General features: G+C 58.0%; 8 protein-coding genes across 8 annotated transcripts; 4 read left to right on the top strand and 4 right to left on the bottom strand.

Moving 5' to 3' along the window:
- Nucleotides 1-76: 76 nt before the first annotated feature.
- On the bottom strand, nt 77-5590 carry TRAVEDRAFT_71042 (uncharacterized protein; the record flags this gene model as incomplete). Its single annotated transcript, XM_008038761.1, has 15 exons — nt 77-619; nt 681-970; nt 1024-1150; nt 1206-1289; nt 1343-1411; nt 1463-1630; nt 1685-1815; nt 1869-1928; nt 1988-2761; nt 2811-2904; nt 2960-4111; nt 4162-4488; nt 4541-4607; nt 4919-5002; nt 5055-5590. The coding sequence occupies 15 exons, from the start codon at nt 5588-5590 to the stop codon at nt 77-79; spliced, it is 4506 nt and encodes a 1501-aa protein (XP_008036952.1).
- Nucleotides 5591-5913: 323 nt separating this feature from the next.
- On the top strand, nt 5914-8694 carry TRAVEDRAFT_146378 (uncharacterized protein). Its single transcript, XM_008038760.1, has 8 exons — nt 5914-6069; nt 6122-6334; nt 6387-6762; nt 6819-7307; nt 7367-7395; nt 7447-8129; nt 8192-8275; nt 8337-8694. Exons 1-8 carry the CDS (start codon nt 5992-5994, stop codon nt 8455-8457), a joined length of 2073 nt encoding a protein of 690 aa, XP_008036951.1. The 5' UTR covers nt 5914-5991; the 3' UTR covers nt 8458-8694.
- A 27-nt stretch (nt 8695-8721) lies between these two features.
- Nucleotides 8722-10193, bottom strand: TRAVEDRAFT_71040 (uncharacterized protein; the record flags this gene model as incomplete). Its single annotated transcript, XM_008038759.1, has 1 exon — nt 8722-10193. One exon carries the CDS (start codon nt 10191-10193, stop codon nt 8838-8840), a length of 1356 nt encoding a protein of 451 aa, XP_008036950.1. The 3' UTR covers nt 8722-8837.
- A 709-nt stretch (nt 10194-10902) lies between these two features.
- On the bottom strand, nt 10903-12710 carry TRAVEDRAFT_19331 (uncharacterized protein; the record flags this gene model as incomplete). The annotated part of the gene is made up of 2 exons (XM_008037824.1): nt 10903-12624; nt 12681-12710. 2 exons carry the CDS (start codon nt 12708-12710, stop codon nt 10903-10905), a joined length of 1752 nt encoding a protein of 583 aa, XP_008036015.1.
- Nucleotides 12711-13620: 910 nt separating this feature from the next.
- On the top strand, nt 13621-16315 carry TRAVEDRAFT_71039 (uncharacterized protein; the record flags this gene model as incomplete). The annotated part of the gene is made up of 9 exons (XM_008038758.1): nt 13621-13675; nt 13742-13759; nt 13809-14635; nt 14690-15006; nt 15230-15444; nt 15508-15636; nt 15694-15750; nt 15813-15905; nt 15972-16315. 9 exons carry the CDS (start codon nt 13621-13623, stop codon nt 16313-16315), a joined length of 2055 nt encoding a protein of 684 aa, XP_008036949.1.
- Nucleotides 16316-17383: 1068 nt separating this feature from the next.
- On the top strand, nt 17384-19088 carry TRAVEDRAFT_64129 (uncharacterized protein). Its single transcript, XM_008038757.1, has 5 exons — nt 17384-17918; nt 17978-18153; nt 18213-18281; nt 18340-18507; nt 18609-19088. The coding sequence occupies exons 1-5, from the start codon at nt 17713-17715 to the stop codon at nt 18839-18841; spliced, it is 852 nt and encodes a 283-aa protein (XP_008036948.1). The 5' UTR covers nt 17384-17712; the 3' UTR covers nt 18842-19088.
- Nucleotides 19089-19536: 448 nt separating this feature from the next.
- TRAVEDRAFT_64128 (mRNA (guanine-N7)-methyltransferase) lies at nt 19537-23121 on the top strand. The gene is made up of 6 exons (XM_008038756.1): nt 19537-21370; nt 21451-21696; nt 21746-22031; nt 22094-22279; nt 22348-22511; nt 22577-23121. Exons 1-6 carry the CDS (start codon nt 19996-19998, stop codon nt 22609-22611), a joined length of 2292 nt encoding a protein of 763 aa, XP_008036947.1. The 5' UTR covers nt 19537-19995; the 3' UTR covers nt 22612-23121.
- Nucleotides 23122-24591: 1470 nt separating this feature from the next.
- Nucleotides 24592-26199, bottom strand: TRAVEDRAFT_45972 (uncharacterized protein; the record flags this gene model as incomplete). Its single annotated transcript, XM_008038141.1, has 4 exons — nt 24592-25083; nt 25159-25218; nt 25850-26101; nt 26176-26199. 4 exons carry the CDS (start codon nt 26197-26199, stop codon nt 24592-24594), a joined length of 828 nt encoding a protein of 275 aa, XP_008036332.1.
- Nucleotides 26200-26684: the final 485 nt, after the last annotated feature.

Below are 26684 nucleotides of genomic sequence, written 5' to 3'. Positions count from 1 at the left end.
CAGTGACTCGGGCGCGGGTATACAACTATGCGGGCGGTGAGAGGGGCGATGCTTCCGGGGGTACAGGTCAATACAGCTAACTACTACTGGGGTGCTCCTCTATCGAGTCCAACGCCGCGGGGGGCGGAGATCCTGGTGTGGTATCCGAGTCCTCTGGCACGGGCCCGTCCGGCGAGCCGATGCTCTCTCCCAGTGCCGCTAGGGCCGCCACCCCCTCTGTGTCCCGCTTCCGCCGCGGGCGTCGCATGCTGCTCGCGGTGGGCGTCGACGGCGTGATAGCATCGAAGCCGTCCGCCTTGAGCTTCGCGAGCATGTCTCGTGCGATGTCGACGGTGTCGTCGCCTGACTTCGCGGCCAATAGAGCCTCCGTGTTGAGCGTGAGCGGCACGGAGGGCGCCCGCGGGGCGGTGCTCTTGCGCGTCCGTCGGGCCTTGCGGCCGACGCTGTCGCCGTTGCGCAGCTTCTCTAGTAGGTTGTCTAGTGCAGCGTTGTCCTCTTCGACCTGCGGGGTGACCACCGCGGTCTTGGCCTTGTTGGCCTTCGCGTCTTCTGCTGCTTGCCGCCGCTTCTCTACGGCTGTACGCTCTTCCGCTAGTGCGTTGTTCTCAGCGCGGCATTTCTGTATGCGGACGAGGGGTCAGCACATATGCACGTGCAAGCCATGTCTGGATAAAGCAGACCTTATACGAAGTGACGAATGTCTTGAAGACACCATAGAACTCTGCGGAGTTCATGCTCTTCTCGTCTTCTCCGTAATACTTGACAACTTCGGAGAAGGTCGACTCCGCATGGTTCACGTCATCCACGAGGTCCTCGAGCTGCGACGTTGCGCGGCCGATGAACTGCCACATCTGCTTCCCGTACTTGTCGTTCATGTCCATGTCGGAGAAGTGCTCCGTGAGCTCCTTGCGAATCGCCTTCAGGCCCTGACGAAGTTCACCAAGGCTCCGCCGGACATCCAGCAAGTTCACTGTGATACAACCCGGTTAGATGAAACATCAGCGAGACGTGTAATGTTCCTACCTCGATAAGCCTCAGCAGGGGCAGCCAACTCGTCCAGGAACGCTTCCATATCGGGGAAGTGTTTTGCAACAGTTCGCTCCAAGAAGTGCAGCAGGGTCGTGTTATGCAACGACTTCGTGTCGACCATCTGTATATCATCGTGAGTACTGTTGTTCGGCCAAGAACGCGGAATCGTAGCTCACCTTGTTGATGCTGCTGACGCGGAAGCCAAACGCGCCGCCCTTGACACCCGTACCGTTCATGTAGTTACCGATGAGCAGGATGAGCTATGAATAGCCGTTCAGTCTCATAAATAGACATGCACGTCATCACAACTTACGCTGAGCAGCTCCTTGAAGTGTTTTGCGTCCAGCAAAGACTTCCCAGCTTCAGACAGCTTGCGTGCACTCTGCTCCATAATCAGCATCTGATCGTAACGTTATCCAAGCACTCTACTCACGTCGTCAAGTAGCGTCCATGTTTCGTCGAAGACGACCTTGTAGAGCATGCCTTCGATACGAGGGCCGAGGCGATCGATCTTGATGAGCTGTACCATGAGCCGATCTGAGGGATGCAGTCCAGCGAGCTCCTCGGGATCGGCGTTGCGGTAGATGTTGAGCTTTCCAACCTGTAAAACCGAGTAAGCATCTGTTACTCTACACGACGCCCGGTGAGTATGCACCTGCTCCGGGTTGGGCAAAACGGGCCGCAATTCGCTGAGGAACACCTGCGTGCATACGTCTTGGTCGAAGTCGCGGATGCGGAACGCGAGCTCTTCGGGCTGGAGCCTCTTCACCGTTTGAATGAGGATCTCTGCAGCATTGCGTTATAATACGGAGGAACATATATACGACAAACCCACATACCGATGCGCTTCTTGGTCTGCGGATCGAGCACACTCTTCAACTCCGCGCGCTTCTGTTTGGCTGCACCTCTCGTTAGTTAAAAGCCCTCAGGATGATCTCGACAAGGTTATCCGACGCACCCATCAGGTTGATCACAAGTTGCTTTGCCTTGAAGTCCTCTTCCATCTCCATCCACACGCCGTCCGACTGGAGCTTCTTGACCCACGCGTCGTCGTTCGACGCCTCCTTGAACACCGTACGCTCCGCCTGTTGCGGCGGCAGCTTGTCCCACTGCAGCTGCTTCATCTTTGTGCTCGGCGTGATCGAGATATCCTTGCGTGCCGCAAGCAGGTTCGATATGTTGCTGCCGAGCAGCGATGTACGGTTCGGAGTCGCAAAGCCCTTGGCGCCAGGAGGAGGCGGAGGGGGTGGAGGACCAGGCGGCGGTGGCGGCGGTGGAGGAGGTGGAGGCGGACCACCACCGAGCTTCATTCCAGGCGGCGGCGGTGGAGGTGGAGGTGGCGGAGGTGGTGGCGGCGGAGGCGGAGGCGGTGGAGGGGCACCAGCTGGAGGAGACATGGGCAGCGGAGGCATAGGCGGTATTGCCATTTCTGGGATCGGGGAGTTGAGCGGACTCGGCTCCGATGGAGGACGTCCTCTCCTTGTGAGATGTCTCCGAAGCTGGTCCGCCAGCGATCCTGGCTGTGCTGGTGAATCGAGAGAGCCAGGAACAAACTTCCCGGCCGCAGCCGTGTCTAATGACAGCCCAGAGCTGACCGAGGTCGCCTCTGTCGTCGGGTTGGAGGCCAGGCTACGGAGTGAGCTTGACCTTCGGAGCATACTGTCTCCGTCGAAGTCGTCAGTAGTATCAGCCAGCGATACTGTACGACTGTCGCTGTCGGCGGTAAAGTGTGCTACGGATGGTGAGTATCACTCAAGGCCGCGCACAAATTATGCACTTACTACCCAAGGGTGTGCGCGGAAGGTTCTTGGTCCGTCGAGAAGGTGTGCGAATGCTTCGTGGGCTGGAGGACGCCGGATCGCGCATGGCGTTCTGCTGGAAGACCTTCAATATCGCCCTTCGCTGCGGACACCAGATAAATTAGACAAACCATTGCCCCCTCAGCGAACTGTTGTTGGATCTGCTCCTGCTCGATAGCGTCGTCAGCGTCCATGAACTGCGATGTGTGCCCGTTCTGCACTTCGGACACACGGGCCATCCCCATCCTGGACGTCTTCCGCCCTCCCCTCGAGGGTGCGGCGCGACGACGCACACTGCCGCTTTTCCTTGGGGTGTCGCCGTCGTCTTCATCGTCCTCCCCTTCGCCCTCGCCCTCTTCGCCTTCAACGTCGCCTTCGCCGCCCTTACCCTTACGCTTCCGTCGCCCCTCCAGGATACTGATTGTCTTATCCCGTTGGAAGTGCTTCTCGAGCGTGTCGATGAGTGTCTTGCGGTCCATCCCGCCCGCGTTCGCGTGGTCAATGATCTTGCCGACGCCGCGGCTGACCTCTTTGAGCATACGGAAGAGCTCCATGATCTGCGCTTCGAGCTGCGCAATCTGCTCCTCGTACCCCGACTTCTGGTTCTCTAGCTGGCCCTGGAGCTTGTGAGTGTTCTCGCGCGAGATCGCCAACTTCTCTTCCAGGCGCGCGACCTTGCTCTTCAGGGAGCCGACTAGACCGCCTTCACCCTGCGCGACCTCCTCTTCCAGCGCCTCTTTCTCGAGCCGAAACCGTAGCGCCGCGGTGTTCGCTTTCGCGAGCTCGTCCTCGAGGACCTGGTAGCGGTCGGCCTCGTTGAAGTGTGCGATAATCCGCTCGACCGAGTGTCCGAGCCGCTGCTCCGCACCTACGAGCTTCTTGTCGAGCACGACGTCCGCTACCAGCGAATCGATTAGCTGGTAGTAATGCGCGAGCGCAGGGCCCTCCTCGCGGATGAGGAGCATATGCTGCATGATCGACAGAAAGTAGTCGCGCGCCTTTGTGTCCGCGATCTTCGCGCGTAGGGCATTGTACACGTCCTCGGGGTTCGCAAGGTCGCGCAAAATCTCCTGGTCAACGCGCTCCTTGATCTTCGCCTCGTCGTCCGCCATCAGCTGCTCTAGGATCTGCAGCTGCTTGTCTATGACTGGGACGCCAAAGGTCCGGCAGTGCGCGATGATACGCTGCAGTCCCGCCGAGTCCATCTGCGAGCGGTGGTGCACGCGGATCTCGAGGTCGTCGATGTTCAGCATGATCGCGTTCACAAAAATGATGTTCGACAGCTGGGGGTAGTTTAGTGGATGCTCTCCCGGTATGCTTGCGTTAAGCGCACCGTGTAGTCGTTTAGAGACGGGTCGACGCCGCCATGGCGTTTAACTTCGTCACTTGCACCGACCAGGGTACCCATCTTGCCTCTGCCTGCTAATGCGCTTTCGAGCGACTTGAACCAGTAGGCATATGGATTCCCTGCCTCGTTGTTCGCCGCGCTAAGGGCCTCTAGTGCACTGACGACCAGGTTGTGACACTGTCCGTCGTTGTAGTACTCGAGGAAACATAGCAGCTCTAGGAGAAGTTTCCTGGTGGGCAGATGAGGTGTGTTCAGGCCTGACGTGATTTGAGTCAGGATCATCGGGTGATTGAGCGCATCGTTGGCGGCGAACTAGGCGAAGCTTGAGCACAAAGCTTTAACACACAGAACATACCGACCATACCTGGTGGTTCAGGATCTGCTTGAGGCACTTGGCGATCTCGTACTCGAGATCAATATCATCCTTGCGTCTGTAGTATATCAGTTAACTGCGGCATAAGGTGGTGGGTAACCCCCAAGACTGCCAGCCAGAAGTTCAAGTGGAATGGAATTTACAATCCCTTCGGAGTCGCGATACGGTGTCAGGTAATATCTGGCCACGCTTCGGATTGAAGACTCAATGTCCCAAATGGGACATTATCCACCATGATCGGTTGGTACACAGACACAATACGAGCCTGGCTGCTACTCGTTTCATGTTTGTATACCGCCGCTGTCTCATATATGGTATTCCTGGCTGCATGCTTGGGGTGTCACCGTCATTCTTGAACATAAGACGTACCTCTGCAGGCCCTTGCGACTGATGCTCTGCAATGCTTGGCCTAGCACGGATGTGCCTTGCATTGCAACGAAATGCCGGAACCAGCTACAAACACTTCGATTAGTATGCAGCATGATAGAAAGCCGGAGGAGCGCACCTCATCTCTTTGCTTCGTAAGGAGACCTGCAGACTCGACGCTTGCTTAGGCGTGATGGTCCTGTCCATGAATTTCTTGATGTACCACTCCGGCGTGCCCTCTATGAACGCTGCTGCTGCTCCGGTCTCATTCTGCTTGCGGGACTGCTCGTCTCTCCGTCGGTCGTCGGACCAGCGCATCTGCTCGTCATTGTAGACGATGTGCCACTTCTGGTCGATGGACAGGTGCGGTATATCTTCTAGCCCGCGCATGCGCATGATGTTCTCGAAGAGCATCTCGATCTCCTCGTCGTTCTCCGGGCGCGCAAATGAGAACTCGTCCATCTGCGTATTGTGCTTGTATAGATTGGAAAGGTGGTGGTGATGGGGGTCGAAGGGCGACATCGAGGGCACTTGGCGGGAGCTCCGAGTAGTGTCGGAACGGGTAGTGGCGACAGAGGCACCGGACATGGGGCGGAGGGCGCGCTCGCTGGCATCCTGGGCAATAATGGATGCTTGTCTGGGTCTGTTCTTCCGTTTGCCAAAGAGAGTGTCCATGGTGGAGGTGCAGCGGCCGGCGAGAGGGCGCCCAGGTGAAGTGGTTGGATGCCAAACGCGTTAATCAAGTCTTCCGGGAGAGGGAATAAGATACAGAGGTCGCAGAAAAAAGCTCAGCATCCACAGCTCGTTAGAGATGCATGAGAAGTCGTCAGAGCAGGCAGTGAGGAGGATGGCACCGACGTCGAGGAAGAAGATGAGCGTTGTTAGCAGGGAACACCCATGGCGGTCGCAATGGCCTCCGCCCGAAAAGGCAACAGCCACGCGAGCGCCGGCTTGACATCACCTCACGCACCTGCTCCAGCCCAGCGTCCGTCCGCAATCACGCTCCTCACCTCTCTCCTCCCGACGCTCACGACCCAGATACGACGCTCACGACGCGCGCAAGACACAACCTCGCAATGGCGGCATCCCTCGCCGTCGCTAGCTCGGCCTTTTCTACTCTATATCGCATCCTGGCCTATGCCTTTCTCGAAGTGGTGCGTCCGCATAACATACCACACAACGCCTTCCTAATTCTCGTCTTCACAGGCCCCCCAATCCCACCTAAAATACGTTCTTCCGGTCCTATACATCGCCTACGTCGCTGCATCCCATTATGGCGCTCCCGCTTTTTCGGAAGTCGTCGCGGTCAAGGAGGAGTCCGTAACCATCGCAGAAAAGTCAGAGACGAATGGCGATGTTGTCACCGACGTCGTGGTATCTGAAACGACCGCGATAGTACCCGTCGTGGAGTCCCCTACAGTGTGTCGCGTCCAAAATCACTCACTCGCGCTATGCTAACCCTTAGGAGCAGCTCAAGTCGGCCCTCGCGACGGTAGTTTTCTCTATACCCTCTCCAGTGCGCGCGCTGCGTAGGGCCAATCTCGTCATCAATACTCTGCTTCTACTCGCGACTGCGGAGTTTGTGTTCTTCCCGTACTTTGATAGCGCGTCTGACGTCGTCTTCACTCGCGTCGGCGCGCTTTACCCGGACTCGGCGAAGATTGTAGTCCGCTACCCCTCGACAAATGCGACGGAGAACCTCGTGCACGTTGTATGGCGACAGGCGGACGACAAGACGGACTCTGACGCCCCTTGGCGCGAGGGTCCCGTCGCGAACCTTACCGCGGAGCACGACTGGGTACAAACCGTCCGTCTGCAAGGGCTATGGCCGACTACTCAGTACGAATGTACGCTCATATCTCTTGCGAAACTGAATCCACCTGACAGTAAATATGATCGTCAGACCGGTTCCAAGACATCAACAGCACAGTGCTTCCCTACCCTGCCACTCCGATCCGCTTCCATACTGCCCCGGATCCCCGTCTGCACAGCGGCTCTTATTACCGCTTCATTGCTACATCTTGCATGACGCCGAACTTCCCCTATTCCCCTCTTAGCGGCCGCCGGCTCAAAGGTATGGATCTGCTCGCGGAATACCTCTGGCCTTCCCAGCGTACCTCTACCCCCGCCCCTTCCCCTGCTCCCGCTGTGGCTGCCCAGAATACCTCTGAAACAGCAGATAGCACGTCCGCTGATAACGCCACCGCTCCGGCAGCCGTCAACACTACCAGCTCGGTAGAGTCTGTAGCCCTTACGGAGTTCATGGTCTTCATGGGAGATTTCATTTACGCCGACGTGCCTGCTTACTTCGGTGACGACAAAGAAGCGTACCAACGCCTCTACCGCCGCAACTACAACAGCCCCAGCTTCCGGAAAGTCTATGAGCGCCTGCGTACGTCTTCAAATTCACCTTCACGTTGATAATGAATGCTAAGAGGCTGTGTCAATCAGCGATCATCCATACATACGACGATCATGAGGTGCGACACATCGTACACGCTACAAAGGCACATCAACTGACATTGTGGTAGATCATCAACAACTACGCCGGACAGGGCAACGCGTCTCTCCCGCCGTTCGAGAATGCGACCAACGCGTTCGAGCTGTACAACACGGAGGCCAACTACGACTCCGTTGACGAGGGACAATACTACTACGACTTCCGCTATGGCGACGCCGCGTTCTTCGTGATGGACACGCGCAAGTACCGCTCTGACATCTTCTCGGACGACCCAGCGACCCACACTATGCTCGGTGACAAGCAGCTCACCGCACTATACAATTGGCTCGGCAAGGTCAACAACACCGCCGTCTTCAAGTTCGTCGTGTCCTCCGTCCCCTTCACGGCTCTCTGGACCTACGAGGGTGTGATTGACACTTGGGCCGCGTTCCCTTACGAGAAGAGCGCACTGCTCAGCGCATTCCAATCTGTGCCTAACCTCATTGTGCTCTCCGGCGACCGCCACGAGTTCGCGGCGATCGAGTTCGAGAGCGGCGACTCTGGACACAACGTGCTCGAGATCTCGACGAGCCCCTTGAGCATGTTCTACGTGCCGTTCATCCGCACCCTCAAGCCCCGTAGTGAGGAAGTCGTGAACAAGACGCGCGAGGAGGTGGTCCTCCTGGAGGACGGCACGCAGGAGGTCGTAAAGCACGTCGACGAGATCCCGCGGGAGAATGTCATCCGGTATATCGCCGAGGGGAACTATAAGTGGTGTGTATTATCACGCTCGCCGTCTATCGTCCGTGCTCGTATATTGATACATGGTGTAACAGGGCATCCCTCGAGGTCGACACAAGAGACTACAGTCATCCCGTTGTACGAGTAGAGATCATGATTGACGGCAAGCCCGCATACCAGTGAGTTTTGCCCAGTATCATACTCCCCCAATCACATCTGACCCACCTTGTGTCTCCACAGCCTGGAGGTCGTGGGCAAGCCTGTGAAGCTGCAGTCGACGACTTCGCTCGGCGCGCTCGTGCCTCAGTCGTTCAAGGGCGTGCTAGACCGGATCGGCCTCAAGCCCAACAAGTGGTTCTGATCGCCCCAAATGCAACTGCCCCCAGGGCTACAGCATGTATACCAGTAGATGATGCATGGCGTCATAGATTTGCAGCGGAACTACTAGTAGGATGGTTCCTTTGGAGATGCGGTGTATTGGAGGGTGTATGTTACAGCTAGTTTTAACTCCTGTTTGCTTACGTTGCTTCGTCCGAGGAGTATGTACTAGTAAGCTAAGTGTTTGCGTGTGCTGCTCGTGAATCATTATCGTGTGCCCGACGGACGATCCCACCTTCGCAGATTTGCAGTCAAGCTTCAAACGGAGTGAGGCTACTTCTATAGCAAGCGGTAGTATACGTGATTGGTGAACACTCCCTCCATTAACGTAAGTTAAAGCAGTCACTAGTATGTCTTTCGTTACTATGCAAGTTCTGTCGCAAGTTGGCCATCGTCATCGTCATGAATGATCTCCAACCCCGAATCCTTGAACGACTGTGCGACTTCCTCGCCCCAGGGGAGCTCGCCTGAATTGAACAGCTCCAGCGTCCTGAAGCATTTGTTGCGTCTCCGGTTCAAGATCGGCGTCAAGCCCCCCCAGAAGACATGTCCCGGGTTCCCATCGAACACCTCGAGGGTTTCCAGCTTCGGGCAGGGGTCCAGCCCCGCGAGCGCGAAACACATGAAGAGGTTCTGAAGCACCTCCGAGCCGAGCGACATCAGCCGCATCGTCTTCAGCGCAGGAAGCGCGGCGAGCAGCGCCGCCCAGTGCTCGCGCGGCACGTTGGGCTCGTGCTCACGCCCCGGCGCCCAGTTGCCGTGCAGGACGAGGGTCTCGACGTGTGCGGTGTCGAACGCCCAGTCGCAGAGGAAACGCGGCCCGATGACCGGTTGGACGTGCGACGCGACGACCTGCAGCGCGGGGGCGCAGGCGAAGTCGTCCGCGCGGCGGAACGCGCGCATCGTGAGCTCCTCCCCGTCCGACCACAGCAGCTCGAGCCGGCGCAGCACGCCGTCCAGCCCGGCGAGCGCGGGAGGCGGACCTGGGTGGTCTGGGAAGATATCCGCAAAGGAGTTGACGATGTCGAGCGAGGCGTGCAGCGCGATGGACGCGCTCGGCGTGAGCACGATGGAGGAAAGCAGGCTCGCGATGCCCTGTGGGGGAAAGGTGTGCACGGAGAGGGAGGTGAGCCGCGGGAGCGTCACGAGCCGCTGGCTTTGCACAAGGTCGCCGTGGAGAGTGCCGTGGAGGGACAGGGACTCAAGGAGGGGGCTGCTCTCGAGCAGGTCCAGTAAGGTGGGGAGCTTGGGAAGTTTGAGGTGGAGGTCAATCTTTGTCAGAGCACTCGGGCCCTTGGGGAGGAAGAGCAGAGGGACGTTGCAGAGCGAGAGAGTGCGGAGGGAGGGCATTCCGTCAAAGACATCGACTCGTGTGCCGGCTGGGGGAGGCCTTTCCACTTTGCTACGGAGTTGAAACTTCTCGATCGATAGTTCCTCAAGGGCGGGCGCGACCAGCTTCAGCCTGCGCGTAATGAACCCCGAGTCGACGGTAGTGGCGATGCATATTTTGAGGCTACGGACGCGAGTGATGTTGGAGGAGACGAGATTTAAAATGGGTTTGAACGGGGAGTGCGAGGCCGTCAAGGAGATACGGAGGGGTAGCGAATTTGAGCGCTTGAGGAAGGTCTCGATCCCAAGGGGGTCGGTAAGAGCGATGTGGGTCCAGAGGCCGCCCGCGTCAAGCGCGACGGTGCGCCAGTGCGTACAGACGTGGCTCATGCTAATTACGTCCACATTTTTGTCTGCAGTTGAGCAGACGTAGGAGAATATTGTGGCGAGTAGCTCCTGCGGAAGTCGGTTGACGAGTGCGAAAGAGTTACGGGTGGTGTGAAGTCCAGCAATGTGGTGCATAACGTCGTGTATCTGGGTCCGTCGTGCGTTCACTTGACTCCGTACTGACAGCATAAGCTCTTCCGTCGCCATAGATTCGCTTGTAGGGGTGCCCGTTATACGGCTGAGTCGCGCTTGAGCGTGGCTGAGCCCCTGTAAGACATTCATGATGCCGGTCTTGCGCGCAGCGGTACGGCGGGTGCAGGTCCGTCCAGAAAGCGAGCGAGGTGTACGTCGGGGGTGTCGGGGATGGTGACAGTGGTGGTCGTGGTCATGAATGTTCGAACTGGCGAGACGACAGCGAAGTGCCACATTAATTTATTTAGCCGTCGGCATTGCCCTGACCGGATTAGGCGCTCATGTGAACTTGGACCCACACTGGTATCGGGATCCGCCGAGTCGGAAGCCTGCCATACGTATCTCGCTCAAGTTCGGGATAATCAAGTTTGCAAAGAAACAGATACGTGACAAGGGGGGCCCCATACGTTTCGTGTAGATTACTAGTCCCACCGGCGCGCGTAATACCCAAGAAAGGTTAGTCAGGTATATCGCCATCATTCAAAGTAGTAAACGTATACGAACTTGACATGATAACTTATCACTGTACATTAGGCTTCGCCAGTCTCTGTGATATCTTCTGTGTGTCCGAATCCGCGTCACGTATGATCTTCACCCCCATCTTCGAGAGTGACGACGAGGCCGGCGCGTTCCATGTCGCCGAGCCCGTATTGAACAGCTCCACCTCGCTAAGTCGTCCCTCCACCGCGGTAGAGCGGGCCATGACCGCACTCTTCATGGTGTCCCAGAAATATGCCTTGGGGTCGACGTCGAACAGCTCGAGCGTCTCCAGTTGCAAACAAAGTGGCGGCACCTGGTCCGGCGCTAGCCGCATGGCCAGTGCGAACCCCTCGAGCGTGTCGCCGTTCACCGACATTAATCGTAGCCTCTTCAGCATAGGCACCGAGGCAAGCATTGCCGCCCACTGCTCCCGCGTGATGCCGTGGTCGCCCCGATCCCATACGGAGCGACTATTAGGATCCACGCCGCCGCAAATGACAAGGGTCTCGAGGTGCGACGCGTCGACGGGCCAGTTCGCGATGAACCGCTCGCCCGGAGCCTCGTTGCCGTACACCTGTAGATCAAGCACCGGCGTGAGGAAGTCTTCGCTGTGTCGATAGGCCCGTAGAGTGAGGCCGCCGCCATATCCGTATCCCCACGAAAGCTCAAGTCGCTTGAGGCCTCGGAGAGAGTGCAGCTTGACGTTTCCTGGGTTGTACGCAGGGACGAGGTCGGCAAGCGGTGACTGCAGGCGAGCGTGACTCCACTCTTTGTGAACCATAATATCGGTCTGCGATGGAAGGACAAGACTCGCGAGAAACATGCCGACACCCGTCGGGAAGCGCCCACGCACTTTGAAACGCTTGAGACGTGGGAGAGAGACTGTGCGGCGTCGGTCTAGCACGAGTCCGCGGTGATTGAACGGACCGCAGATCTTCAGCCTTTCGAGGGACGGGCTGCGTTCCAGGAGATCGAGTACCAGCAGAGCGTCTCCGACACATTCTTTGCCAGTGAGCTCGATGTTTGTTAACAAGCTGGGACCCCTGGGTAAATAGGGCAAAGGCACACTATTGAGCGTCAACGAGCGTATTAAAGGCGCGCCGTCGAAATCAGCCGGACGCCCCTGAGAAGGAGCACGAGGTAAGGGCGGAAGGACACCAAGTGGGGAGCCGCAGTCCCTGATAGACAACACCTCCAGCTGCGGGCTGAGCAACATCAGGCTCTGCGTGACGAGCCGCAGGCCTGCCGACGGTGGGAGGGTAACGCGGAGACTGCGCGTGCGATGTATCTCCGCGGTGAGAGCGCGCAGAGTGCCCACAGTCGGAATCTCCAGGACCGTGAGGGATATGTCTAGCGGGAGCCCTTTAGAACGTCGCAGGTAGGTCTTCACGCCTTCAGGGCTCGTATGCCCGACGTGCGTCCAGAGGCCGGGAGCGTGTAGTGCGACGTCGCGCCAGTGCTGACAGACATGCGTCACGCTGACCAGGTCGTCGCCGGCCAGCGAGAAAATCATGTTGAGCAGTTCGGGCGGAAGCGAGTTGACGGGGGCGACGAGATTGTGGATAGACCAGAGCTGGGAAATTTCCTTGTGCAGGTTAAGAACCGCCGTGGGCCACAGCTCGGTTTCCTGCGCGATGTCTTCATGCAGGGCGAGCATCGCCGCATGTCGCATCTCGATTTCCTTGCATACGGCATCCCGTACGTCCTCCGGGGACATCGAAGCATTGATGAAATCAAACTTGGTAGTGCTGTCCTGCTCCGACTATCCAAGTAAATCGTGTCAGCGGTGCGGTAAATGGACATCATCCGAGGACATACGCTGGCATCCTGACTACCGCATACAGACATCGCGTTCTATGTTGTTGGGTTGTTGAAGGCCCGTTTGAGTGCAGTGGAGAGTTCGAGGTTACAAAGGTTAAAGAAGGGGTGCGGTATTTGGAGGGAGCAGCTGGGTGAACTTGGAGGCTGACCACTTGACAGGCCGGGGCTGACTGGGCGGCCAGAGTAGGTCCGAGTCGATGACCGACTCTCCGGAAGTGTCCTAAGATAAAGTTAACGATCTGTACACGCCCGTTACGAACGCACCGTATAGGTAGCCTCCCTGGCATAACAAAAACGTTGACGTTAGGACAGGTTGCCACTGCCGGTGGTGTTGAAGGCACTCGCCGAGCAAAATTGAACCCGGCCAAATCCGGACGCAGGCGCAGAGCATAGCCACAGGTGCACGTGTATGTTTGGCCGTGGGGACCGAGATGGCCGGCTGTGAGCGACTCCTCTTCGCATCGCCACGCAGCCTCACTGATACTGCAAGGTTTGTACGAGAACCCGACGTCCATTCACACCCATGTTCAGCGAACCCAGAATGGGTGCCAAACCGGTCACTGACAGTGGTTGTTTCAAGTTGAGCTCCCCGTCTCAAATGTGTTTGTTGTGTCGGTGTGAACCAGGGCACAGCCTGCGTTCGCAGTGCGACTGGGATGTGCTATCCGGCGTCCGACGGAGTCTCAGTTGACGAATGGCGGAGCCCACGCAGACCGGTATCAGGTACGGCGCATCCCAAAATACTCTGTAACAGCGCCCGAGAAGAAGCGGCGGCGGCGCGGCGCAGGGTCTTTAACTTGGCAGTTGTTTGACATCGAAGCTGTTCCAGTGGGGGAAGTCCGGCCACGCACGCCTCCAGCTCTCCCAGCTCTCTCTTCCCTCTCCACCACCATCTGCTCGCTCATTCCTTACTGAGGATCGACCTCTCACGGCGCCTATGGCGTCGAACGTATTCAAGCGTATGCTTGCGTGGAAGTCCTCTCAACCTCAGAGTAAGGGAAAACACAGCTTCGAGAGTACGCTGTCTAATATTTACCACATAATCCTGCGTTATGTAGAGGGCCAAAGCTTGAAACGTGAGTCGCTTTCATACTAGAAGCTGTCAACTATCTCAACGACTTCAAGGGCCTTGCGATGCTCCACGGACTCCTCGCAGCTCGTCTATATGGCTCCCTTTAGAAGTCTGGGAGGAGATCCTCATGCATATCGACGACCAACATCACCTCGCCAACGTCGCGCTCGTATGCCGCAGTCTTCGCGGCCTTGCACAAGAAATCCTTTCGTGTCGCAATATATGCGCAGATACCCCAGAATCCTTGCGCGCACTGTGTGGGGATGCCACCACGTCCCGCCGCTTTGCGAACATGGTCCGCCACCTCACCATTCGGTGCCACTTTGATCTGGACGATGCCCTTATCCAGGCCCTGACGCTAGCTCTGAGGGCTTTTCAGAATCTCGACGTTCTCGTTCTAGACATCCCGGCGTTTCATTGCGCAGAGAAGTGCGTGCAACACGGGCTGCTCGACGCCCGCCTGCCTACCCTCACCACCCTGCATACGACTCTCTACGTTTCTTCCCAACTGCTCGAGTTCATCGCTGCCCATTCATCTCTCACTGAACTCTCCCTCCTGACTCGCAAGTCCGAAGAGGCGATCACGGATGCGTCACGACCACAGATAATTCTCCCTTCGCTCCGGAAACTCGGGTGTGATGGATCCTTTCTGCACTACTTCCGTAACGCCTGCACGCCGTCGCAACTCCACCTTGTTACGTGCACTGTCGACCAGCTTGAGATAGCGTCAACCGCCTTCGGCCCCTACTTACGCCGCTTGCACTTCAGCCATGTGCGCACAGCGGATCATCGACCTCATTGGACGCTACAATACTTTCTAAGCTCACGGTTCCCCCGCCTGGAGTACCTCCAGACGTGTGTCAACGATACGGTCTACGCGGTACGACCTCATTACTTAGTAGTACGGGCGTTAGCTTACTTTACTTCTACTCAGTGCGATGTCATCGACTGGCGTAGCAATCCTACGCCCCCGCTTCGATGCAACAGGTCTACGCGACTGACAGTTGCATGGATACTGAGCCCTAAACTCTACGAGAGCCCTAACTCGTTGCACGAGCTGCTGCACTCCGACGCTCTTCACGTCCTCCGCACCTGGGCGCCGTACGTCGACCAAGTTGTCTTTGGCAGTGGCCCCAAGCTCATGGCTGCCGCAACGCTGAGTCGAGACCGCACTTCCCTCGTCCGCCGGGAGCTCGAGGACGCACAGGGCGGCAAGCCGGACACACCGTGGTTCATCCCCTTTCCCAAATAGTACGCGGCGCGCTATTGTCCGCCATTGTGGGACGCGGTCGGTGCGCCATTGTTCGCCCTTTGCGGCGCGTCGGGCCCAAAACACGGTCACGTGCCGGCAATATACGCGAGGACCAGTGGCTAGTCCAGGGTCGCGTTCGTTCCGTCGCGCTTCGTCCTCAAACCTCACTTTCCTCCTCCACTCACCCACCATGGCCCTGTCTATGCGTGTCAACTTCACCAGCCTCCTGCCCTCCACTTCTGGATGTGCGCAATCGATATACGCCCACCCCTCATCATCGCAAGGGCCGAAGACTCCGACCGGCCTCATAAGCCACAACCCCAAACCATCCTCCTGGGAACCCCCTGTTCACAACAATCGCAAAAGACCGAGGTCTGAAGCGTTCCATACGTCCGAGGATTGCAGGGATAGCAAACGAGCGAAGGCGGAGGCTCCAGGTGAGTTCCCGTGTGGTGTGGCCTCCAACTTAGCCAGTGTGTTGACCTCATGCCCATGCACAGTGCTACAAGCAACTGCACTTGTATCGTCGCTATATGAAGCACCCGTGTCCCCGAAAAATGACACAAAACGAGAACCCAGCTCATCCGGATGGGCGAACAACTTCTTCGACGACGATCCGTGGCTAGCAGGTGAGCAAACACGGACCACGATGTCTTGTCGGCTGGATTGCTCACCGCCTCTTTCAGACCTCGCTTCCCCCAATGAGAGACGATTTCTGCCCCTAGCAGCGTACGAAGGTCTGGGTGAGTATCTGGTTGAGGCTAAGGAATACGGACGAGCGGCTCACTATGTACACCATTTGTAGACGCCTGGACCGGTGATGCCGTCCAACACAGCAGCAACGGGGTCGAGTCTGTGAATTCTGAGCCTGCATTTGAATACGCATCCTCATCGAATGGTCAGTCGCATAACGGTTCGGGTTTGGAAGCACGACACGGTCAGCTCACGAGATGTGTTGATGTAGCCGGCAACACCTCTTTCGCAGAGGAGCTCAATTCCTACCCCTCCACTTCAAGTGTGGAGTATATCGACCTCTACGACGGCATCGCAGAAACCTTCGTCCCATCATACACCAAATCGGTAATCAGCGAATTCTGGAAACGCACGCGCATAACGGGCGTCGCCCCCGCCCAGCCGCGGACACTCGCGGACCGACAACGGCTTAAGGCGAGCTTCCGCCCTGCAAGACCATCGCCGCTTGGCTACGAGGAACCCGAGGAGATCGATCTCGAGTCGTGGTTCACGATGTCGCAGGACGACCTCTATATCCTCGCGAACGTGGACCGGGCCCTGGGTGGGCGCGTTTGAAGCTTTTGCGAGTGCGCGTCGTATTCTGTCGTATTCGCGCGCCGTGGAGATACCTAGAGGCTGGAGATACCCATTCGAGGAGGACGGAGGACGGACTTTGGACCTAGGCCGGCGACTCAGGAGTCGTTGCCATCGTGCTGTCGATCGAGGGTGCGGTCACTCAGAGTTACAGCACCCTGCTGATTTTCCCCTGTTATATAGTCTGTTAATATGTACGAGTACTGTGTAGGATACAGCTTACCGAAACGAAGGACGTCTGCAAGACTGCAACTATTTTGACAGTGTGATTGGTGGCGGGAAGCATTCGATCATACGCCGCCACGCGATGAAAACATTTGATACTCACGCGCGCCCTGAGGAGATGTAAATAGCATCTGGGCGTCCTGTGTCCTCCACCGCAGCATTAGGCTTCAAACTTGCGAGGTGTCGCACGAAATTCCAACCGTACCTCAACGCTACACCCCCACAGGTTGAAAGGGACGTCGACGCGGATGAGGTACACACGCGATACGTGAGGACCCCCGACATTTCTGCCAAGGGCCTGATCCGTTTTCGGACAAAATTTGAGGACCGCAACCCTTATGCCTGGTGCAAAACCGGACAAAAAAGACCCGAAAATCGCCTATGCCTGATGCCATTTTCCGGACATACTGACGCCAGGCTGGGTGAGGCCTGGTGCCAAACCGGACATTTTCCCCGATTTGTAGCCTTTTAGACCCGCAAAAGTCGAAATTTGGCGTCTATTCGAAGCACGTGCTCGATTAGGCCTGATCTGGCCCGGACAAATTCACGAAAACTCGGGTAGGCCTGGTGTATTCCCGGACAAAATCAGGGCGCCAAAGGCCTGATCCACCGGACAGACATTGCCTTTTTTCAACTTTGTGGATCAGGCCTTTGGCGGCAATGTCGGGGGTCCTGATACGTGTCGCGCGTTTGTTTATTTCGCGTGTCGCGTGATAGCACTGATGGGAGAGGGTCTTTCCGCAGATCTCGAACTGACAAAGTTGCGCAGCTCCCAAGCTCTCTCAGATCCCATCAGCAGGACACATGCGAGAAATATCGGCCGGCAAGAGGCGCAGCCGACCGTCGCGTTCGAATATGGTGGCCGCCGCACCTGGTGATCATCCCCCCTGCCCCCTGGCTTTTCGATTGGTGACCGGTCGCCCTTTCTTTCGAGCTTTCCCTTTCTCTCATACCTCACCCCTGGTGCTTTTGCTCTGGTTTCTTGCCCTCACGCGCTCTTCATACCCACCTGGCCAACGCGGCCGCCCTCGCTCTTTACACGCCTCCTTCACGTCGACCCTAACGCTCCGCACGCGACCCTCTAGTGCTGTTTGAAGAAACGCACTACGACCAGCGAACACTACACCGGAAGACAGAACACATACTAGCTGGAGATGTCCACGAAGCCGGCTTCGGGAGCGCGATTATACTCGTGGCTCGGCGTCAGCGCGCCATTCGACCCAAACCGCAATCTCGTTACCTCGCCTGTCTGCTCGCCGCTCGTTCTCGCGATTATCCGCCTCGCGCTTGGATCGTACGCGCTCTTCGTGGTGCTCTTCCACCTGATCTGGGACGCAGTCAGGGATCATGACGCAGACTCGTGAGTGATGCCTGTTTCGCTGAGCGGGTTGCTCGAACGGCGCTGATCGTCCACGGCAGCTTCTTCTCCTACTTTACGCATCTGTCGTACATTGGGCTCGTCGCGTACTACTTCGCGGCGGGCGTCCAGACGCTGTGCTATGCGCTGAAGGGAGGAAAGGAGTACCCGCTGCAAAAGTGGCCACGGCCCTTGCAGCTCCTCCACACACTGCTGTATTCCACTATCACTACTTACCGTGAGTCTGCCGCTATGTCAAGGCTGGCGCGATCGCCGCTAACGCGTGTAATTCCTCAGCTCTCGTGGTGACTGTCATATTCTGGGCGCTGCTATCAGGCCCAAGTACATTCGATACACGTTTCGACAGTGAGCTTTGCACATATCGTCGTGTGTGTTATACTGGCTGACGCTGCGATTGCTGCAGCATGGATTAACATCTCCCAACACGCTATGAACTCTGCATACGCCCTGTTCGAAATTACACTTACCAACGCCGGCCCCAGCCCCTGGCTGCACCTCCCCCTTTGCGTATTCATGCTCGCGTGCTATCTCGGCGTCGCGTACATCACGCACGCGACCCAAGGCTTCTACAGTACGTACCTCTCCTCTCCCACGTCCACCCGTGTGACCCTGCGCGGCCACTGCACCCGTCTTCTACATACACTGACTCCCGGCACCTCTCTGCGCTCGCAGCGTACTCGTTCCTGGATCCGCAGAAGGAGGGCGCGAAGCTCGCAGGATACATCATTGGGGTCGGCGTCGCGGAGGTCCTCGCGTTCCTCCTCGCGCGCGGGCTCGCGGTCCTGCGTGTGCGCCTCACCCGAAGGGGCGCATGGCGCCGCGCGAACTCGCTGGACCAGGGGCAGGCGATCGACGAGTGGGAGGACGTCGAACGGCCGAAGTCGCCTACCGTTGCCGTTGTATAGCGGGGCGTTCTGGAGGCGGCTCCGACAGGCCCTGGCCGACGTTCGAGGACGATCTGCGCTCGGGCAGTTTCGAGTCTCGCCCAGGGGGCAGTACTGGCAGCGGCTGGGTGGCGGAGCGCCAGGCCAGCCGGCTGCCGTTGGGATTTCTCCGCAACTCGTCGCGGGGTTCACGGTGTTACTTATGCCCGTGTGTAACGTCTGTACGATACCATTCTTCTAGCGGTGGGCTGTTTGTGCTGCATGCACGGAAGGTAGAGTGACAAGCTGTGGGCGTCGTCGCTATCCTGCCTCCCGGAAAACCAAGATGCCGACGCGGGCGGCGATCTCAGACAAGCCTAAACAGCATAACGCAACGCACCTGTCGCCGTCCAAGGCAGTCAAGCCGACATTACGGCACATGTGAGAGTGAATAGAGCGCAGTAGCGATGACGCTGGCCGGCGGGGTTAGCGACCAGCCTTCGTCAGAAAAAGCTTCTTCAGCTTGCGCCGAGGTCTGGTCAAAGTCTAAACTGGTCCCTGGAAGCATCAGTCGCCGTGGTAAGTTACAAAGTCCCGCGACATAACGGCGGAAGGAGGGGAGAGTGGAGGAGAACGGAGATGACCGTGATCAGTCGGGCGAGAGACAGCGTGCCTGAGGCGCCAGACATATATTCGCCCGGGAGAGCTGGTCGCCGAGACGTAAGCTCGGGGTGACCGCCATGTAGTCACGCATCGAGGTTGAGGTCGTCGTCGACGAGCGGGCGGCGAGCAGGACGTCGTGGGCGGTGGGCGAGGGCGGAGTGGGAGTCTTGCCGCGCGCCCGCGCGCAGCTCTTTGAGTCTTTCTCGCTATCCCCCACGACCGCGCCCCTCGCCTCGGCCTCCTCGTCGCTCCTTGCCTCTCGTCGTCCTCAGTCACCTGTACGAGCAACGTGCGTTCGACACTGCGCACCCGGAGCGCACATACCTACATACCACCAGGGAGAAAGGGCCGATATTTGCCAGATCTGTCTGTTTTTGGTGCGCACTACCAACGACTAAAGCGACCGCGCTGTCAGAAACGGTGAGCTAAGCTCGAGGCAACGCTCCTGAAGAGTCGTCATAGCCCTCGTCCAATCGCGGGCCAGTTCGAAGCGAGGAGGTGCAAAAAGCGAGAAAACATAGCAGGGGGATGCCATGCCGGCCTTCGACCCTGTCCGCGATGCCGTCCTCAACTCTCCCATAACCTCCTCCCTCGCCCTCCCCTCCTCCGCGCGGAGCAGCATGCACATCGACATCGGCTCCGCTAAGTCGCATAACGCGCCCCACCACGCTTCCCAGCCCCTATCCTCTACACCTGGCTCGGGCATGTCCATCCTCACCACCCCCACATCTGCGACGCCCTCTTCCTCCGAACATAGTCCTGGGGCGGCGTCCGTCAGCCCACTCACTCGCCGTGCTACCGATTTATCGATGCTGCTCAACTCTGAGCCTGCCGCACCCCCTACCCCAATGTCTGCGACGCCCCAGGGCCTCTTCACGCCCACCACGCCACGCGGCCCTGCCACACTCTCGCACCTCCTCCTGCACGATTCGGACGATAGGCAGGACGTCGAGCAGCTTTCCCACTCGACGCCCCTCCGCCGGCGATCCTTCGCAAGCCAGTCCGAGGCCGCATCGACGGGCAGTACTAGGCGAGAGACGCGCGAGGCATCGTCCTATTTCACCCACCCAGGGAGCATAAACGCCCGCCCAACCACATCTTCCTCCTCCATGGCGCTCGGTGGTCCCGTTCGTGCGATGGAACGCCCGCCACAAAGGGAGCTGTCCGGTCTGGCGCTGCCTGGCGGGTCGGCCACCCCCTCTCCGGCGCTAGCGCTCCCTGGAGGCGCGGGTTCACGGCCTTCGACTTCGGGTGCCGGGGCGAGCACCAGCAGTTCTCGACCATCGAGCTCGCACGGATTCGTGCCGCTCGCCTCCAGTGCGTCCATGCCTCCCCCACTGCAGGCGCCACAGCGCTCGCCGCTTGTCTCGACCGCCTCGCTCCCATCTGCTCCCATGGCGCCGCCCTCTCAACCAGCACCACAACAGTTGCAGCCACAGACGCATCGGCAACCTCGCCCTCCCTCGCCGCGCGCGCCTGTTTCGTCGTCAGCCACACCGGCTCCGGCCAGGACTGCATCCCCAGCCACACAGAGGCCACCTGCTCCACGACCACAACAGCCGCGCCCGGCAGAAACCTCTTCCTTGCCCCCTCCTGCATCCAGTCTTCCGCCAAAACCTATGCCACCACCACCCTCGTCCATGAAGCGCAGCGCGATACCATATGCGCCGCGCAGGATTACGCCGGCGACGTCTGTGCTCATCCCTCTATCTCCGGCGGAAATGGAGCGGTACCGCAACTACACAGGTGGAGTGGGCACGATGATCCTCCGCAAACAGAAACGCGTCGAGAACCTGCTCGGGGACGACCCGCCCGCGGTCAAGCGGTTCCGCGAGGAGGACGGTTCCTCCGAGGAGAGCCCGCGGAAGAAACAGCGATCTGGTGATGTTGCGGCCGTCGTCGAGCACTGTGCGTACCACCTCCTCCTGCCCCTGCTGACGTCATGTCCGCCTTGTCAAGGTTCTGACATGTCTCCTCGCTATGTATAGACAACGCACGCCCAGACGTGGGCGTGGCGCAGCGCCAGGACTCGCCCATCATCGGCCTCAAGAGCTTCAACAACTGGGTCAAGTCTGTGCTCATCACGCGGTTTGCGCACCCTGCGCTTACGGCGGCGCCGAGCGCGCAACGCCGAGGCTCGCGCTTGCGCGGGCGTGTGCTTGAATTGGGGTGTGGGAAGGGCGGGGACCTGAACAAGTGGGCAAAAGCGAACGTCGCGGAATATGTTGGACTCGGTCCGTTTCCGCTTTGTCGTCGCGCACCTCGTTGCTCACGTTCTGACAGACATCGCCGCGGTCTCCATTGACCAGGCCAAACAACGCCATATGACGTCCAAGGGCGCTCGTTTCGTTGCGGAGTTCTTCGCGCTCGACTGTTATAGCCATGTGTTGTCTGACGTGCTGCCGCCGATGCTGCTCGCAACGCCATTCGACGTGGTCTCGATGCAGTTCTGTATGCACTACGCGTTTGAGAGCGAGAGGAAGGCGCGCATAATGCTCAGAAACGTTGCGTCATGGCTAAGGCCGGGTGGCGTCTTTGTGGGTACGATCCCTAACGCCAAGCAGCTCATGTGAGTTGTAGCCCTGCGTTTGTGGCAGTCATCCGGTAGATACTCATACTCCGTGACTACAGGGAGCAGCTAGACGAACTACCGGAGGACGCTGCCGCGGAAGATCTCACTTGGGGCAACAACGTGTACAAAATCCGATTCGAGCAACGTGATCCCCGGCCCATGTTCGGACACCGCTATTGGTTCTATCTCCAGGATGCGGTCGACGACGTGCCGGAATATGTCGTGCATTGGGACAACTTCGTCCAGTACGTCCAGTCCCGTCCGTTTTAAATAAATACCTTCGTCGTGGCTAACTGATATCGCGCGTGCATAGGATGGCGGCGGAGTTCGGTTTGCACCAGATCTACAAGGGCGAGTTCCACGACGTGTTCGACCAGCACCACGAGCACGAGGAGTTTGGCCCGCTGCTGCAGCGCATGCACGTCGTCGACGCCAACGGCGAGAGCCAGATGGACGAAGACCAATGGGAGGCTGCCAGTGCGTACACACTTGTTTTGCCGTGCTTGTACCCCCAAATGCTGACCATCGTCCTTCTCTGCCAGACGTCTACATCGGCTTCGCGTTCGAGAAGCGGTGACCGTTGCCGCGCTCCTCCGCTCTTCCTGCTTTTGCTTCTTCAGAGAAGCCTGACCCTCCACAGCTGGTCTTGGTATCCCCGTCTTGGTTTGCGCGCTGCATTGCTTTGCTCTAATGGTTGGCTTCCCCCTTGTATCCATGTATGTTCCCGTAACGACGTTACGCTATGCTGTTCACTAGTACGCGTAGATTATCCTGTTACATTCATAGCGTGTAGTATCCCTTCATGAATCATGCTTCTCCGTATACCACGAAGTGCGACTCTAGCCTGCAACAGGACACTACTCAATCGCTCACTGTCGATCACTATGGCAAACTGGCTGTTGTCGATCTAGAACCGCTAGTGACACCCAACGGACGCAAAATCCATAAAAGAAAGCACATTGTGAACATGTCCCGCCCAACTGTACGCCAGCCTATGTCTCAATCAAGGTCTTGCACAAGCCTTACCCCCGCGTTCGAGATTGACAACGCGTCTGCCGCGCCCCAGGTCGCGGGGCCCGTATTGAACAACTCCACCTCGCTCAACCGTCCGCCTGCGGTAGGCGAGCGCGCTATGACCACATCCTTCATGACGTCCCAGAACTCAGCCCGCGCAGGATTGACGTCGAACAGCTCGAGCGTCTCCAGCTGCGCACACAGCGGGTGCGCCCGCTCCTGCGCTAGCACCCCCGCGAGCCATCGCAGCGACGCGGTGCTCACGGACATCACGCGCAGCGTCTTCAGCAGAGGCACTGCAGCGAGCATCGCGGCCCACGTCTCCGGTGTGACGCTGTTATGACGCCGGGGGTCGCCGCAGAGGACGAGGGTGTCGAGCTGTGAGGCGTCGATCGGCCAGTTCACGAAGAACCGTTCGCTGAGGCGCAGGGGGTCGGGGTAAGGGCCTGTTTTGATGTGTAGCACGGGGGCGAGGAAGTCGGAGGAGCGGTAGGCGCGCATGGTGAGCCCGTCCGGCTCCTTCCAGGCGAGCTCGAGACGTTTCAAGCCCTGGAGGGAGGTGAAACGAGGCGTAAGGGGGTCGTACGCGGGTATTATGTGCACGAACTCATCCCCGTGGAACACCCTGATGTTCGAGAGTGAGATGGTGGTCTGTTTCGGGAGCACGAGGCTCAGAAGGAAGTTGCCGATCCCCCGCAAAGGATGGCCTTCGAACGTGAAGGTTTCAAGATGGCGGAGGGCGACTGTGCGCTGGCTTTGGAGTCCTTCTATGTTGAACGTGCCGGAGATCCTGAGGTTTACGAGCGATGGGCTGCGCTCCAGCAGATCGAGTAGTAGTGACGAGTCGATAACCGACTCCTTGAGGTCGAGGTTCGTCAGCACACTGGGGCCTTTCGGGAGATAAGGCAAAGGCACGTTGTGGAGCGTCAGAGAGCGCAGTGTAGGCGCGCCATCGAACTCGGTCGGGGGCTCGGAAGAAAGAAACTGAGGCGCACCCAGCGCGTTAGGTGGGCGTCGGCGCTGCGTAATCGACAACTTCTCGAGCTGCGGGGTGGCAGATTTGAGGCTTTGAAAAATGAATCGCAAGCCCACCGAAGGGGGGATGCTGACGCAGAGACTGCGCATGCGGTGGATCTCTGCGGTGAGAAAAATCGCGGTGGCCACGAACGGGAGCTCCGAGGACCCGGGCAACTCCACCAAATGTCTCTCCCCTGGGACCCCCGAATTTTGCCCTCAAATACGCGAACTTTTGGGCGCTAAATACGCCAATTTGGACAAGGTTTAGGTCACGTGATTGCACGTTAGCCACACATTTGCAGGATTTTCCCGATTTTATTCATAATGCAAGCAACAACGCGACTCTTTGCTGTAACGCCGTGGCGAAACAGCACTCTACCAGGTTTATGACATAGAATACACTAACAATTCATTAAGCGCCCACATAGCGGCCACGAAAACACCCTCAAATACGCCAACTTGGACAGGGATATGGGCGCTTAACGACATTTCTAGGCGTCAAATACGCCAACTTGGACAAGGGTCATTACCATATTAGGAAGTCAAAGTACGCGATCGGGGAGAGACATTTGGTGGAGTTGCCCGGGTCCTGAGGCCTGAGCTCCGGGGTGACAAGAGTGACATCCACCGGAAGCGCCTTGGAGCGCTGCAGAAAGGTCTTCACGCCCTCCGGGTGCTTGTGTCCAACGTGTGCCCATAGCGCGGGGTCGTGCAGGGCGACATCGCGCCAGTGCCGACAGACGTGCGTGGCACTAACTAGATCCGCCTTTCGTGTCGAGCGGCTTCCAAGGTGGGAGAAGGCCATGCCGAGCAGCTCGGGTGGGAGTGAGTTGATGGGCGCGGCGAGGTTGTAGACGGAATGCAGCCGGGCGATCTCTTCCTGGAGGGTGTGAATCGTCGTGCGCCGCGACTCGACTTCCTTGCGGACCGCGTCCCTGACGTCCTCTGCTGGCATCAAGTTGTGCACGAGAGCCAGGCGCAGCAGCGATTCGGGCCTGGTGTCGCTGATTTGTTTGTCCTGTCCGAGTACGTATAAATCAATGGTTACGGGCTGGGAACGGTGCAAGTGATGAATGCAGAGTTGAAAACATACGTCCGCATCCCGACAGTCGAGTACAAACTCATCAGAGTCCGTCGCTGTGTTGGGGAACATCTGCCAGCACGTTTGGCGGTGGCGCGTCAGTAGTAGTCTGAGGTAAGTTGATGAGGCTCATAGTTGAACGTTAAATTTTAAGCGTTAGTAGATAGTCAAACTCGGGCCGCGGTCCGCCTAATCCGACATTCTCGCACTAATTGCATAGCATAGCCGCGGCGCAAATCCTGATATCTCAGGCTGCTCGTTCTTAGTCTGTTACTGCTACTTACTGGAGCTGGTGTATAACTGGTGCATATCATGTTCTGAGGGACGACAAGCTCTGTATCAACTACAAACATCGAATGGTTGCCCCTGCCGTTTCGTAGGTGGACACCGTGGGATACGGGTATTCCTTGATCGACAGCTCCTCTCGCAGCGGGCTGATTGACCTGAGCACCTTTCCCGCGAGCCTCTCGGCCATGGATGGTGGGAGGCTCATGTGGAGACTTCTCGTGCGGGGGAGTTCATTGATGCCGATGGCGCGGAAGACGCCCCCGTCGAGCCCTTGCTTCCCGAACCTGAGGGAGACGTCCAGAGAAAGACTCTTGGATCGCTGCATAAATGTCTCGACGGCATAGGGATGCTTTTATATAAGCCTGATCCAGAGAGCGGGGTTGTCGAGCGCGATGGCTCGTCAGAGTCTGCAGACGTGCGTGATGTTGATGAGGCCGTCGTTGGCGTGCGGGAAGACCATGCTGAGCATCTCGATAGGGAGTGAGTTGATGGGTGCGACGCGGTTGTGTTGAAACTGGAGCTGCGCGACTTCTTCGTAGAGGTTGCGGAGCGCCATGAGCTCTACTTTGACTGGCTTGCGAACCAGGTCTCGTACGTCTTCCATCCTCATCGAAGTGCGCATGATGTCCGGAGTCAGACTGGGCCCGGTGCCGTTGGGCGGTACCTCCTATAGCTTAAAAGAACCATGTGAGACGTATACGATAGCCACACCAGAGACTACGTGAATTCTGCTGAACGCACCTTGTCACTCCCGAGAGCAGACATGTCGGTATAAGCTGAAGTAGGTAGTATACAGTGGGTTTGCCGTAGGTCAGAGTCGAGGTTGCACTGGAGTGTTGGGGTAAAGAGAAAAGATCAACTTCCCAGGAAAACGCCGGGTGATCCACTTATAGTGGGGGGAATAATAGGAAACCTTGCTTGGGCTGCTGCTAACGAGGTGAACGAGGTTGAACGTAGATCCTCGCCCATTTGGGAAGCCGAACGCACAGCACAGCCACGTACGCACGGGAGTTCCCGGCCTGCGGCATGCACCAAGCGAAAACCACGGCGGCACCGCGAGAGTATCACGAGGGCTCCGTTGAGCCTCTACTTTGGAAAGATAGACACACAGTGCACGGTATGGTGGTGAGTGAAGAGCAAGGGAACGAGGAAGAGGCCGCATCGATGTGTTTGCGCGAACACGCAGAGCTTTGGCCAGTAGCTGGCAAGGCGAGAAGCACGGCAGTAAAGGGTTTCCCAAACTTGGCCAA

Source organism: Trametes versicolor, assembly GCF_000271585.1.
Source record: "Trametes versicolor FP-101664 SS1 unplaced genomic scaffold TRAVEscaffold_4, whole genome shotgun sequence".
Classification (NCBI taxonomy): Eukaryota; Fungi; Basidiomycota; class Agaricomycetes; order Polyporales; family Polyporaceae; genus Trametes; species Trametes versicolor.
Note: the sequence above shows the minus strand (reverse complement) of the source record. Positions and strands in the feature narration are given on the sequence as shown.

Excerpts from the sequence above, each read along its gene's own strand:
- TRAVEDRAFT_64129 (XM_008038757.1), top strand. The coding sequence starts at position 17,713 with ATGTCCACGAAGCCGGCTTCGGGAGCGCGATTATACTCGTGGCTCGGC. Across the intron at positions 18,154-18,212 it reads TTCCACTATCACTACTTACC|CTCTCGTGGTGACTGTCATA; the intron begins GTGAGTCTGCCG and ends GTAATTCCTCAG. Across the intron at positions 18,282-18,339 it reads ATTCGATACACGTTTCGACA|CATGGATTAACATCTCCCAA; the intron begins GTGAGCTTTGCA and ends CGATTGCTGCAG.
- TRAVEDRAFT_146378 (XM_008038760.1), top strand. The coding sequence starts at position 5,992 with ATGGCGGCATCCCTCGCCGTCGCTAGCTCGGCCTTTTCTACTCTATAT. Across the intron at positions 6,070-6,121 it reads CCTATGCCTTTCTCGAAGTG|GCCCCCCAATCCCACCTAAA; the intron begins GTGCGTCCGCAT and ends TCGTCTTCACAG. Across the intron at positions 8,276-8,336 it reads GACGGCAAGCCCGCATACCA|CCTGGAGGTCGTGGGCAAGC; the intron begins GTGAGTTTTGCC and ends GTGTCTCCACAG.
- TRAVEDRAFT_64128 (XM_008038756.1), top strand. The coding sequence starts at position 19,996 with ATGCCGGCCTTCGACCCTGTCCGCGATGCCGTCCTCAACTCTCCCATA. Across the intron at positions 21,697-21,745 it reads CGCGGAATATGTTGGACTCG|ACATCGCCGCGGTCTCCATT; the intron begins GTCCGTTTCCGC and ends ACGTTCTGACAG. Across the intron at positions 22,280-22,347 it reads CATTGGGACAACTTCGTCCA|GATGGCGGCGGAGTTCGGTT; the intron begins GTACGTCCAGTC and ends GCGCGTGCATAG.